General features: G+C 35.8%; 2 protein-coding genes across 4 annotated transcripts in view; both read right to left on the reverse strand.

The window, feature by feature from the left end:
- Window positions 1-189: 189 nt before the first annotated feature.
- On the reverse strand, window positions 190-4719 carry LOC135679454 (large ribosomal subunit protein uL18). 2 transcript variants are annotated; one of them, XM_065193228.1, is made up of 9 exons: window positions 4633-4719; window positions 3214-3283; window positions 3045-3136; window positions 2823-2949; window positions 2669-2748; window positions 2471-2587; window positions 1142-1276; window positions 597-766; window positions 190-503 (listed from the first exon to the last, which is right to left on the reverse strand). In XM_065193228.1, the coding sequence occupies exons 1-9, from the start codon at window positions 4633-4635 to the stop codon at window positions 389-391; spliced, it is 909 nt and encodes a 302-aa protein (XP_065049300.1). In that variant the 5' UTR covers window positions 4636-4719; the 3' UTR covers window positions 190-388. The 2 variants fall into 2 exon arrangements, with proteins under 2 accessions (XP_065049300.1, XP_065049301.1); XM_065193229.1 differs by lacking the exon at window positions 4633-4719 and adding an exon at window positions 4239-4415.
- A 1180-nt stretch (window positions 4720-5899) lies between these two features.
- The window catches only part of LOC135585259 (probable ion channel CASTOR), a 13231-nt gene continuing 4632 nt past the window's right edge, over window positions 5900-14498 (reverse strand). The window contains exons 4-12 of one of the 2 annotated variants that reach the window (XM_065193217.1): window positions 13219-13401; window positions 12976-13035; window positions 12704-12907; window positions 11610-11675; window positions 10676-10774; window positions 8643-8837; window positions 8421-8513; window positions 8064-8330; window positions 5900-6406 (exon numbers count right to left, since the gene is read on the reverse strand). In XM_065193217.1, the coding sequence (XP_065049289.1) occupies window positions 6188-6406; window positions 8064-8330; window positions 8421-8513; window positions 8643-8837; window positions 10676-10774; window positions 11610-11675; window positions 12704-12907; window positions 12976-13035; window positions 13219-13401 (1386 nt within the window). In that variant the 3' untranslated portion in view covers window positions 5900-6187. Of the gene's footprint in view, window positions 6407-8063; window positions 8331-8420; window positions 8514-8642; window positions 8838-10675; window positions 10775-11609; window positions 11859-12703; window positions 12908-12975; window positions 13036-13218; window positions 13402-14498 lie in introns of both variants that reach the window. The other variant, XM_065193216.1, reaches the window with a different exon arrangement.

The following is a 14498-nucleotide window of genomic DNA, read 5'->3' on the forward strand; positions in this document are numbered from 1 at the left end:
TCATAATTAACTGTTGGTTAGATCCCGATGGGAACTGACCGTACGACGACCCGAGTCGAATCCCCTCAAGCGCAGCGTTCGTATGCCATGAGATCAACCCAGCAGCTGTTGGAGTATCTGCAAGGATACGATACCGAAACCAAGAAGCAGCATAAAAAGGAACCAGCGATCATCCCACAGCACAGAAGATAGTTTTAAAGGTTGACAATTTCCGACAACAACATACTACACCAAATTAGAGTCCGATTGTCAATTGTACGTTCGGGGGAATGTGGATTAAACCAACAAAACTTCGCTCAACACCAGAGAGTCGTATGCAACAAGACGAGTATGGATGACCGCAGCTACGATACAAAGATAGCACTTCAATATAAAAAAAAAATGTTCACTAGTCATCTTCCTCATCATCGTCAGAATCAGCACCGGCAGATGCATTAAGGGCGTTCAATCGTTCAACAAGTTTAGCCTTCCTTTCCTCGTAAGTGAGCTTCTTCAGGTTATATCTGCAAAAGCAACCCAAATTGATCAGGATGAAGTTGAGTGTGTCCTAACAACGATGATATTTTGTTAACCGAATGTGACTAGTTAGTGTCTACCGCTTATGCTCCTTCGGTGATGGTTTTGTGGATTTCACTGCTGTTGGATCTGCACGAATGGCAGCATGAACTTTCTTGTACATCTCTTCCATGTCATCAGGATCAATTCCTTTCTTGATATATTCACTGAAGTGTGCCTGGTACTTTTCTGGCTCATCCTCCGTTAATGTCTAAGAGAGGAAGGAATAAAAGGTCAAGATAAGCAACAATCACCAATGATAAAACATCCACTGAGAATCTGTAATATGCTTCGAAGCAACACATTTAAAAATTTTAGAAATGCAGAGAGAATAAACAAGGACCAGTAGATATGTTTCCAAGAATGAACCATATCTCCTGAACGAACGAAGAGAGAGAGAGAGAGTGTTTGTGTGTACACATGGATGCCTGGGCATGTGTGACACACATCGATACATATACATAACTTAGTAATATGTTTGTTTGTCTATATGTGTATGCATGTAGTGAGTTGATAGTATTAGCATGAGTATCACAATAATTTAAATTCACAGGCAAAAGTAACAGGGCAGCGAAAAGTATCCAACCTTCATGTATGAAGCAACATGACCACCAAAGATGTATTTCCTGTGAACCTCTGCATCAAGTTGTTTCTCATCCTTCTTAAAACCTGCAAACCTCTTGTCACTATGAGGGATATCAAGTCCACCATCCAATGCTCCCTACATTCACAAATACAATGAATCCATAAGATATTAGTATCACCTATCAATCACTAACAGTAGAAAATTACTATAAAAGAAAAAGAAGAGCAACCAAAAGTCACATACTTTTGGAAACTTATTGGCACTGTGAATAAATCCCAAGCCAAATAAAGATGAAGACACAAAAATAATTGACAACATATGTCATGCATTTGCTTCCAATTTGTCATGCTAAGAATTGAATGAAAATGAATAGGAAGCAAGAACATATCATGGAACATCATATGCATTGAAGAGGCCAAAGCAAAAGCAAGGTAAGACTTATTCTTGATGGACATAAAAGAAGAAGCACATAATGATATTTTTCATACAATGAAAACAAAGTGGAAATAGTTCCAATTGTACATATGCTGGCCATGGTACCAAGAAAATTATGGTAACACAAGTAGGTGAAATACAAATCCCAAATAGGTTATAAGTAACTGATTTGAACATGCACAGGACTGCAGTGCAGATTTTAATCACATTGCAGCAACAAGACAGACTTCAAATTCACCTATGTGATCAGTTATCATATAAAGTCACCCAGTTTTGCAACGGTGCCCAATCAATATCAGCATCATTGCTACCAAGGATTATGCTTCAGTGTATATCAGCCACATTGGACAAGAAATTCATGCTGATGAAGAAAAGTGACCAATTCATGGGTATCTAGATTTAAGTACTTGCAAGAAATTTATCAAGAAACTATCAGCAAAACCTAGGGAGTACAAAAAGGAGGCTGCAAGGAAGGGTTTAAGAATCCCAAAAAAAAAACCATGGCTAAGAAGGGGCAGCAGCAGCAACTCCTCTTAACCAGACAAGAGGCCCAAGGGGTTCAAGGCTTCAACTTATGGAAACCATGGCCTTAATATTTAGGTTTTGAAACCTTCAATAGAGTCTTGGCTCACAACTAAAACATTGACCATGACCACAGCTTCACAGATGTAAAACAAGAGAGGAGAGTCAAGTCACACAACAGAATTGTATCAAACAAAACAGATAGATGGACATAATGTCACATGCAGCACTCAAGTCTATGAACAATTGAGTTATCAAAGCAAAGAAGCATCCTATGGTAGGAAAAAAAACAGAAGTTTAGAAGCTTAAAAGCACGTTAAAATTTACAAAATACTAAAGCTAAAAGAACTTAACATTGAAAAAGCAATATACCTTAAGAACACCAAATACTCGGTTGCCTGTTGTTGTCCTCAGAAGGCCAACATCAAGTAGAGCACGAAAAGGCCTTCTGCTCTCACCAGGTTCAACAGAAAAGTCCTCTCCAGTGGCCTGACAAAGACATACAAGTTATGCAGAAGATGTCCATCAAAAGTGGCAAAACGATATCACCATAAAATACAGAAGTAGTACCTCTACATTTCCCTGGTATTCTTCATCCATTTCAAGCATCTTCAGAACGCGTCGTGCCAAGAGAAGTCCAGTGCAATAGGCTAACCAGCAGCAAAAATGATTTTTCACCAATAAAGTACATTCTTAAACAAGAAACAAGCCAGTAGAGAATTACCTGCAGCATAATTAGTAAGACCAGCTTCAAGCCCATAGTGGGGGAGTTCATGAGCATATGCAGATGCAAGAACCAGATCACCAGCAATGCTTGCAGATATTATTTGTGCAGCAATATCTTTGTTAGTCTAGCCACATATCTTATTAAGCATCAAACAAAAATTGCCACTGATAAGTTTAAGAAAAGGCAAAAAGAAATATTAGCAACAACTTCCTAGGATACAAATCGAACAACAAATCGGTATTTAGGTGTGTTGTATTTGTTCTTGTCCTGGTTAATAAGCCTGATCCTTGCACGATAATCAGTTTTCCCCACTGCACACTCGAGAAATATATATTAACTAACCAACAGCAGTCTGATAAGCAAAAAATATAGGAATATAAAATAATACCTCTTCTTCTCTTGTACTTAACTTGATAACGCTTGAAGTAAGCCTTGGTCTTCTGACTTTTGACGAAGGCCTGAAAAATTAAAAATATTGTTGTACTCAGTTAACAGATTTAAAGCCCTTCACTAACAAACAAAACATTAAATAATTCAACCAGAATTATGTAAAAACCAGTAAAACTATTTAAAACTATAAAGAGAATATCAAACAACCTAGAAGTCCAAGTAACAGAAGATGAGGAATAAAAATATAGAAAACCTAGTGAAATCAAAAGGTAAATGAAAGAATATATTGAGACAACAAGACATGAAGTTAGGGGTTAAATCCTACAATATAACCTCTTGCATCTTGCAGTATAAGAAAACTGCTCGCAATCTTTTTTTTTTTTCACCAACAAGATAAATAAGTAAAACTATGAAGCTACCATAAACTTGGATTTGCCTTCTATGACAAAAAAAATTAGCAATGATAACAGCAGTTCATCATCGAATAGGCAAAAAAAAGAAACAGAACAATTTACTGTGGTAGCTGTGGTGCGGAGTTTCAAAAGCTTATGGCTCACAGGTCAAAAAAGAGCCAATAGTGGTATAGTAAGCTTTGTATAAACATAACAACCATGATTCCTACAAACTAATTATGGTGATACACATAGCAGAGAACACCACAAGTTTTTACTAGAATGACGAGAAATAATTTTTCAATGCCTAACAACCGAATAGAATACAGTATATAAAAAGTAGCCATATGAGATATTAAAAAGAAAATTCATAGCAAATTTGAACTGAACTTCACTATTCATAAACAATTTTTAGTATATCCATCACCTACGAAAGTCACCCAGCGTTTTACTGGTATAACCAGAACAGGAATCATAAATAATCAAAATCAACCATATCTTGTGAAGAAAGGGCCAAAGATTAAAACAGCAATCGCTTGCATCCTTCCAAATACAAATGTAGAGACAAAACATGTCATACAGAGGACCATAGAGGCTCACTTGTAAGAGAAAATAGACTACGGAACTGTACCATAGTAAATGAACAACATAGACCAAGCTCTTCCCCCAAAAAGTTTCGAGACTTATAATCCAAGAAAGCGCATTACGATCAGTAAAGCTAAGAGATGGGAGCGACAGAGATAGCCATCCAGCAGCCTGACGCACAAAGTAGACGCAATTGCACAAGCAAATACAAATCGCCAATGAACTACTGAAAGCCCTACAACCGATCGCGATGTGGGGACTCCTAACGCATCGAAGAAAAATAGCCAAATAGTTCCCGTTCGAGATCTCCAATGTTCGGAACAAAGTCACGGATCTAGGGAGAAATAGCGACGAAGGTAGACCGAAAGGATTGAGATCGATTCTAGGTGAGTAGATCCATGACCGTAGACAAAGTGTAAGAAGAGTTGAGGTCATCTCACCATCCCAACCGCACTCCTCCCTCGCTGCTGCTGCTGTGCTCGCGGCGTCGAAGCGGAGCGAAGGGTTTATAGGGAGGTCGCCTTACGGGTTCATTAGCAACCCTAGAAGCTACCCGCGTCTAGCGGATCCCAAGATCCGACGCCCGAGATCGTTCGGCCTGGTCCTCTGGAGCCGTCGCTGATCACAAAGAGAAAAGGCCCGATGCGGGTTCGGGTCTTTGATATTAAATATATAAAAAATCTGAGTTAAATATATAAAAATTCTGAGTTAAATATTTAAAAAAGAACTTTGATAGATCAAAATTCACTGTCAATTACCCAACTAATGAAGCATGTTAATAGAAATCCAACCAAGTGTTTTTAGTCCTTTCATCAATGAACCTCTTACTGACAAGTACAAAAATTTTGAAGTAGTGTTATCTCAAGATCTCTTGGTAGCTTCATAATAGAATGAAATATCATCAACATACATCATTTGCACCAGAAATCACCTTATCACCTAACAAGAACTTGGAAGCCTTGTAATGATGTTGCTAATCCAAAGGGGAAGACATAAAAACATAAATCCATTCGCATACTTACACGCACTCTTTTGATGTGTCAATGCATTTAAACTTGATTCAGATGATGAATCCTCTATAATAGTTTGCTACCAGAAAAATAAAACATCTAATATAAAAATGCTCCATGCTACTATTGTATGCAAGATAATACATTTACATCTCCCTAAACAAACACTGAAAATTGCAGAGGTTACAAATAATAGTTTTGCACCAATTACACCCATGGAGATGAGGACCAAAAAAGCATCTCATACTGCTCAACAAAGTTTCACACGAGTAAAATAATAGATGACAAATTACAGAACATCTAATATAAAAAGAGAGTACCAACAGTTACAGCTAAAGATTTGAGTTTGTGCTCCAGTGCATCTGCTAATATTTAAATCCTTTGCCCTTCGTGGACTTGAAGGAAATTGAGGCACAGAAACTGACAATAATAACTCTACGAGAATTGAATATATAAAATAATGGACATGAGAAACAAGGCAATTAGCTCGAAATAAGGGTCAGATGAGAAACAGGAAGAGTTGCTGTAAACTGGAAAGTATTTCATAACCATCTTTGCCAAATACTTAAGATAACTATAAGAACCAAAGCTGCGCTGCACTATTGTCTATTGAATTTATAAAAGTTAGCCTGTAAATGTTCTCAACCACCTTTTCTTTCTTATTTTTAGTATATACATATAATTTTTCTGATAAATATGTGAAATTAAAGAATATTTGCAAATGCAGAATCAATTTACAAAATTAAAGCATCCATTATGACCTTTTTTTACTACAAAAAAGATCTGTGTTGAAACTGCAGAATTTGTATTGCCAGGATTTCCTAATTTATCAGCTAGCTGACTCTTAAAGCTTCTTTAGACATTCATTTGTCAAAATGTCATGCCACCTTGGTTCATTGATTCTGCTTTCACTGTCTTAGTTAGGGATGACAACTTATTTTCTCCATGGTGAAAGTCATTTTGATGCATTGCGCACCAAACAATCTCATTCCTTCTCAGCGATAACAACAAAAACATCTTCAGCTGACCACTTATGTCGCACGTTTTTATCTGGTGGATTAATGATTGCTCGTTCTGAATTTGCAAGGCGATAACCAATGACAATCTCTTTCCTCTGTCGGGCCCGTAGAATTATTTCAAAGAAATTCATTTCTTCCTCTTCACGAACATAAAGATCAGCAGAACGAATTTGCATTTCATTACCCTGATACAGAATTAATTAATTGCTCAAACCATAGTTAAACCAATGCAAGAATTAACAACTTAACAATCACAATTAATGAAAAGTTAAGCTTCTCTAAAATTTGAAATTACCTATTCAGGTGATATAACTTCATGAAGCATTACAAAAACTGATCAAAGTAAAATGATACTTTAGAACATAATTTATCTTACTGATCTGTATCGATGTACTGACCAACTATCGGTACGATACATACTGAGCGTACTAACACATGGTACATGGGGGGTATATCGATATACCACGTGTACTAATCCCTTGTCAGACTAGTATGTACCGCTTGTACCGAGCGGTATGCCGTGATATAATGAACCTTACTTCAGAATATATCTCTAGCCATCATGTGAGCTTAAGCATTTTCAGTCCCCCCAATTATGTTCAAGCTTATCTGTATGCACAGATATGCTAATGTATGTGTGCATGTGTCAACACAAAAAGAACTAGGAATGCACCAACAAGAGATCATAATGTCCCGACTCCCAACCATTTGGAATTAGCTACATGGATCTATACCCAACCTTGAGCTCTGTAAATAAGGGAATATCCTTTTGTTAAATAAACAACAATCATATTTTTTATAGTTATATAGTTTCCCCTTGTCTATTTAGAGCATCTATCCATTTCATTTAAACATGTGTATATTGTTATAAACAATTTTCTCCATTTTGTAGCCTATCAAGACAATACCTAATTGTTTGCAAATAAGAAATTGATTTTTTTTTTATAATCCCATGAATCAACCTCAACATTATCATAATGGCTAAACAAATTTTTTGTCATCTATCTTATAAAATCTCAACGCCACATCTCGATCTTAATCACTCTGCTTTTACTTAATAAACAATATCTACATCAATCATAAATCCAAATTACCCAAAACTTCTACTTCAAAGAATTTTTACCATCCATATGAACTACACCCTCACTTCTCTTTGAATTACTAATATCGCATTTCATTAATTCAGTCTTATTTTCCACCTAGTCTAAACCTTCAGTTTTAAATGTTTATATTTATGACTCAAGAACAAAAATATAACAGATGAGCTTAAGTAAGCAAAATAAGAACAAATAGCTCCATCAAAACAATTAGTTTGATGGCCTATAAATTAACAACGATTTCACGTACGAGCTAGACAACATTTAATCAAGAGCACTGATGAGTTACAAGATTATGACCTTGTGTGGTTTGAGTATTAATATCAACAAAATAAAATGACTTGAAATGAGAATAAGGTAAAAGTACTAACTTATGCTATCGTTTGGATATTGCTATCTGACCAAAATAGCCCTGTGCTAGCTACATACTTTTTTCAAGCAACTAGTAAAGTGTGAATAAAAATCTAGTAATCCTACCTTTTAAACTGAATAGATTATTTCTTTAACTGTACTTTCTGGTTATGTAATAGTAACTCTGGTAAGTGGTGAGTGTTTCAGAACTTCTGCTGATATAATTCCTTATTTAATAACACTTATACAAATGGAGCTTATTTCAGGGCCAGATTGAGGATACTCAATTGCAGACAACTTTAACAGAACCAATTTTGCTTATAAGCTGAGATCTTCACAAAAAGAAACCAATATTGTCTCACTTCTAGAACTTGAAAGTTCAAAATAATTGTACCTCTTCAGCAAAAAGTTCTTCCAGCACATCATTTATTTGGCGGTCTTCTGCGACCATTGCCAGTGCCATGCTCACCAGTTCATTTGACAAAACATAATCACTTATCTTCGACACGGACAGTAGATTCTTGGTCCTAGGATCAAGGATTTCACTAATAATGACAGATTTATTCGATGCTTGCTGCATATCACCAATCCAAGTACCATGAGAGAAGCTTCCTCTTGAAACATGAGAGGCTATGGCTTCTTTATAAGGAAGGCGCTTTGCCTAGAGATAACAATGCAAAGATAAGAAGGCTAATGACTGAAAACTACAGACAATTCCTGCCAAAAACTAAATGAAATTTCAATCCTCAACCTGAATATCTCTGATTAAAAGTAATGTTGCAAGAGATCTTGAATCAGCTTGTATTGCTGAGTCTTCTACTGATTCATCAGCCAAAATCAAGATCTGTAAAATATGTCAAAATTGAGATTGATGCAATAGTTTAGCTTTCATCAATGTAAGATCCTTCGTGCTCTAAGTATAATCTCATAAAGCACAAAAAAGAAAACAAGTTAGCATTTCAATTTAACTTACAGAATCAAATGATTCCAGCGGAAGGCTCTCTAAGTGACGTCGAATGACAGCATTTCCTTCACGGTTGACCAGAGATATATTCTCCAATCGATTGAAATCCAGACCACCATCTATAAGCTTTTTCTCCCTCTCATTCTCAGGAACATCATTGAACATCCACAACTCTGATCCGAGTGCTAGAAAAGCATCCAACACCTGTAGGTATTTTCAAAACTATATTAACACCAAAATTTGCTGCAAGTAAGACCTTCTGGAGCCTGCGAAAATCTCTAGTTGACAAAGAACATTTATACACTGAGCTCTGTCCCGACAAGACTAAGAATGACATAAAGTAAATATTATTCTTCAAAATAAATTACCAATAATAAGAATAGAACACAGTAGCTAAATGCAAGACTATTTTACTTGTGATATAACCAAAGCTAGTATGTCAACTACGGATAACCTAGCAATGAAAACACTTAAAACTGCAGTTTAGTCATAATTGGAGATTTAACTGCTAAAGAGTAAATAGAACAATGATTGAAAAAGTTAAGACAAAACTATGCGCAAAAGGGTCATCAGAACAAACCAGCTAGGTGATCAAGCTAATGGTTGTAATTTTGTTTCAAACAGCATTTTGAGTGTTGCTAGTAATGACACAATTTATTATTTTGAAAAGAAAACAATATATGGAAATAGATATTATAACATAAAATATGGAAAAAAAACTATCTCTCAGCAAAACCACGTTAGTTTTAAACTTCAACCACAAATGGAATCAAAGGTCTACCAGCAAATGATATTCACCCCAGAAATCTGTGAAGAAGTCCTCAAAAGCTAGAAAAAGAATACACATCTGCATACTAATGCATACATTTGTACAGAGTAGTACTTAAATAATGCATACATATACATAAATGCATATCACATCTAGAAACAGAGGTATTAGCAAGCTGTACAGAGTCAGGGCAAGTTCAAATAGTTCTTAGTTCTACCAAAATTCTTGTGGTAGCTGTGACTTGACTATGTCTATAGAAGATAATGAACAAGGTAATCAAAAGAAAAAGGTCAAAATTTTTGTTTCTGTCGCTGATATTTGAAACCTGTATGGAATACCAGCCATTTTATGAACAATTATATTTATGAATCCCCTTTACTTCAAATGTGACATAGAAAGTCATGTATCTTCACATCAGAAGCTATATCAATGTAAGCAAAAAGATTACAAAAAGCACATCTAGGACAGGAATGCATGAAAAAGGTCTGCAACCAGCATAAAATGATCTTTAATAAGAAAGGACTGTTTCCAGCGACATCTGCATTAATTTGTTATATTGGACTATTGATACGATGAGGGTCAGTTCAAATATATCCAAATTAGCAGCAGTCAGAAAATTTAAGAAAATAATTTCGTAACTACCAAAAACTTCTAACGATAGGGTGATTAGCTCACAGAGAAATATGAAAGGAGGATTAAAAACATAATTTGGAGCAGAAGGTCAGTTGGGTTTATTTTCCACACATAATATGTTTTCTCCTTAAGATAAATAAGTAAAGAAAATATGAAATCTGATATGCAACACAATGTAGAAGCTTATTTAAATGGATGTAGTGAGAATCCGATATGCAGCACAACATAGAAGAGCTTATTCAAACAAAAATGATCAACTAAGTGCAAATATCTGTAACAGTGCATGACACTAACTGAAAAAATGTTTGACAATAAGAAACCAAATTTTCTAGAGGAATCTGCAAAATACAATAGATATGTTAAATCCCTTGTAGAAATTCTAGAAATAGCCTTCTAAACAATATTACTTCAGCCAGAGTTGGTACAGTTAAAAGTTGAAACAATGTGAATACTTACTCTGTTCCATAACTGCCAATATTATCTTGTTTGGAAAATCAAATAAGTACACTTTTATTCTGTGATTGCTACACAAGGTTCCCTCAAAAGTCAAAATTCTAAAAAAAACTACCTGAGGTACCTATAAACCACATGCTTGTCCACATAATGGTTGAAATATCATTTTTGATTCCTTGTAATTTACCATAATCATGTCTTCTATATCTCGCCGCCAACCACAAAACAGTATTCTTTCTGGAGACTTTGGCATAATGAAGTCTTTGGGTAGATATCCTCTCCGAACCTGCATGAGTAATAGAAAAAGAGAAGATTATGGCTCCGAAGAATAAACTTACCACTATCATATCATCTATATTTTGTCACCAGCCACATGGTAGTATCTTCTGTGGCTTTTTATAAGACCAGATAATGTCTATGTACACTGCCTCTTTGATCAGAATTTATGAGAGTTCTTATTGTGTTTCCTTCAAGGCAGTTAAACTTTCTGCTGTGTTAAACTGACATATGAGATTCCTGAACACCTTTATCTAGACAAGTCTACTGAATCCTTTTTCTGTCTTATTTGAGTTAACTGTACATCTCATGCTGCAACATTTTGTAGAACAGTGTACTAGATCTTACAAAGAATTAAAAAATATTAAAAGGTTATTTTTATTTTTTTTCGCTGTTTGCAACTTTATATGCCCGCTAAAAAATTTTCAGTTAGTCTGATAAAAACATGATGTTCCTTTCTTTTTTCTCTGTAACTATAGTAATTTGCCTTCGGTCGTAATACACCACAAAAAGAATGCACTACAAAACCTCATCATTGTATACACTCAGCTATAGATAAGATACACATCAACTAGTGAGAAACAACATGGAAACTCAACTGCTTGCACAAGTTTAGCTCTAAACAATGCTGAAGAAGAAAAACACTGTTGTGAATTAATAGACGAATATGGGAAATGAAGCAGAACAAGGCGCTTGGACAATTTGCCTTGAGGAAAATACACTGTAACTTCCTGTTGTGACATGGCCACATCTCTAGAAATCTTCTAAATCATAAAAGCTGCCCAGTGAAAATTTTTATAAGTATTCCAAACAAATAATAGATATAAACAAGAGAAGGAAATCACCATAGGTAGTTCTGCTGGGGTATAGGTGTCATCATCCTCTGCAATTACAAGGACTTCATCACCCTCCTGCAGAATGTATGAATCATCGGGGTTCAATATGATTTTTCCACCACAAGATGCCATTTTTATTCCACAGGGTATAGCATCAGGAAAACTGATAAGTACATCTTCAAATTGCATCCCATCCAACTGAGGCCATCTTTTGATGTAAAACTCACAATTTTCAAACCCAAGGATATCTTCCCAGATCTGTCCAAACCCAATAAACTCTAAGCACAAGGATTAATCGCAAGTTCACAACTGAAACATCAAAAAAGGAAAGTGATAGGAATAAACTATCACTTTATACCACTCGACATAAATTTTTTTAGCAGTACCATGCTCCTGGAGAATGGAAGGGATAGAACAGGATCCAAAAATGAAGGTAGGTGGAGTCCTATATGTACAGCAAACTAGGGTCCATGTCAGCACAAAGGTTTACTTTGAAAAGAAGAAAAAAGAATATGTTTTGTTATATCTCTTGGAAAAATTGCAGAGAGAAAATAAAGGACCATACCCAGTGCACGAGGCTCCCGCTAATGCGGGGTCTGGGGATGGAAATTTCTAACTGTCTATAGTCTATACTAGAGCACATAATATCCAGCATCAAGCACGGCACATATGTACAAGGGTAAAGACAAGATTTAAATTCAGGCAGAGCAAATTGCTAAATACTAGTTGAAGGATCACATGACCTTGATTTAAAACAGCAGTCATAGCCTACACTGATTAAAACGATCACTACAAAGTAACTGGAGAAGGATGCATTTTATGACAGTTAAATAAGACTTGACAGTTCTAGCTAAACAGCAACAATAGGTATCCAGAATAATATCTATTTGTGTCAGTATGATTGGAATGAAATTGAAAATGAAAGCATTGTGAACATAATTTATAGCATCATACAACTCTTAAAAAGACAATGATAAACATCCATTTCAGTTGGATTATTGCTCAAGCATGAGCATCAGAGGTTCCCGTAAGTAACAAAAAACTAAATGAGAAAAATCAAGCCACAAGGGAAAACAAAAAGAAACGCATGATTCACAACTAACCTGTGCAAGACCAGGCTGGCGAGCACATTGAATCATTAAGCGGCCAATTACATCATGAGCAACAACAGTTTCGACAAGGTCACCACCAACAAGTTTAACAAGGACTTCATTATCTAGATCACTGAGTTCAACAACTATATGACCTCTTAACCCTTCTTTGACTCCAGTTAAGCTTAATACCGTCCGTAATGCTCGTGCATCACTCTGCAGTTAAAGACATTCAATAATTTGTCCTATAAAGTATGACAACTCTAACAACTGATAAATGTTACCTGATCAGCATTCCCATCTTCAGCTAGGACTACAACTGCACGGGCCTTAGAAACAGAAACCTGCAAACAGATTTAAAAGAAAGCAAGCAAGTAAATATAGCAGAATAACAGAGAGCAATAGTCGCCAACTAGCCATGTCCAAGTACTATTACAAAACATGACAAAGAAAAGTAACTCAAGAGAAGATAAAGTTTGATGACTAAGATCCTCTAGGAAAGATGTATTGTGAGAATTCAAGTGGACCTTTTTCAAGTCAGCAAGAATCAAAGGACTCCCACTTCTGCAAATGACTGATGTTCCCTTAAAGTCAAATTCCATTTTTGCAATATCTAGTTCCATTTCCTCTTTGTCCCTCTCAGCCATCACTACCACGGTGCCACCACCCAAACTCTTGTTGGCTATAGCCAGTTGATTCAATAGGGAACCCTGTAGCCAAAACTAAATTGTTTCACTAATGGAATAGCAAAAATTGCAGATATATACATATAATACACAATAAGTTAGTAGTATTTGCTGCCCAAATACAAGAAAAATAAGACAGCACAATATCCCTGCCTTATTAAGCTTGAAACCTCTGATGTCAATAATGACATTAGGACCATGATTCTTGATGGGTAAGTTTCAACTCATCTACAACAACCACATGGGCAAAATCTCAACATAGAATTAATTCAGAAATGTCTTATGTAAATTATGAAGTAGGTGGTTCACTATATTAATCACATGAATAACTTCAGCTGAGGTTACATCAATAGGACGACTAGATTAAAAAATTTGAATTACATTTGGAGAATAGTTTACTTCCTGATAAAGGAAAGGGTGGCTCTCATCGATAAGGAAACAAATAATAACACAAAAAGTTTTACACTAGCAGGAAGGCATAATCCACATATAAAGACATAAGTTCTACCTTCTAGATAAATGAGTAACTTTTACGAGTGTACCGCATGATTCCTAATGACTGTTGATCAATGAATAAAATAGAAGCTGTCACACCAGTCCGATTGAATTTCTGTATGACTACAGTATCACTCGCACATACATTTTTTTTGGAGTGTAATGGTAGTATAATTGCAATTCAGTGGTCCAATTAGTCCCACAATATGATCCCCACCTACCTCAAAATAGCAATCTTTGAAGTGCTCCTTATTGAAGGTTTAGCTCATATGGTTTTCAGGCTCGAGTTATGACATATATGGTATCAGAGTGACCATCGCTCGTGGCTTGTGAGCCACATAGAGATATACTATACACCCCAATGAATCTCTAATCCAATAGAGATGAACACCAGGTATAACGGCAGCAGCATGGCGGGCCACATTGCCTTCAAACCCCACTTCAACTACATGAATTGTGGTGGTCCACGTGATAGTGTGTCTAAAATTCTGGATTCAGTGAGATAAAGAAAATGACCAAAAAAATAGAGGCAACTAAACTCCATGAAGAACCAAATGGAATGTGTCATCGTTTTCTACAAAATATGAAGGTTCTTCTGCAAGAATAGTAAATTCTTCTATGCATTG

This window comes from Musa acuminata, chromosome BXJ1-7 (assembly GCF_036884655.1).
Source record: "Musa acuminata AAA Group cultivar baxijiao chromosome BXJ1-7, Cavendish_Baxijiao_AAA, whole genome shotgun sequence".
NCBI lineage: Eukaryota > Viridiplantae > Streptophyta > Magnoliopsida > Zingiberales > Musaceae > Musa > Musa acuminata.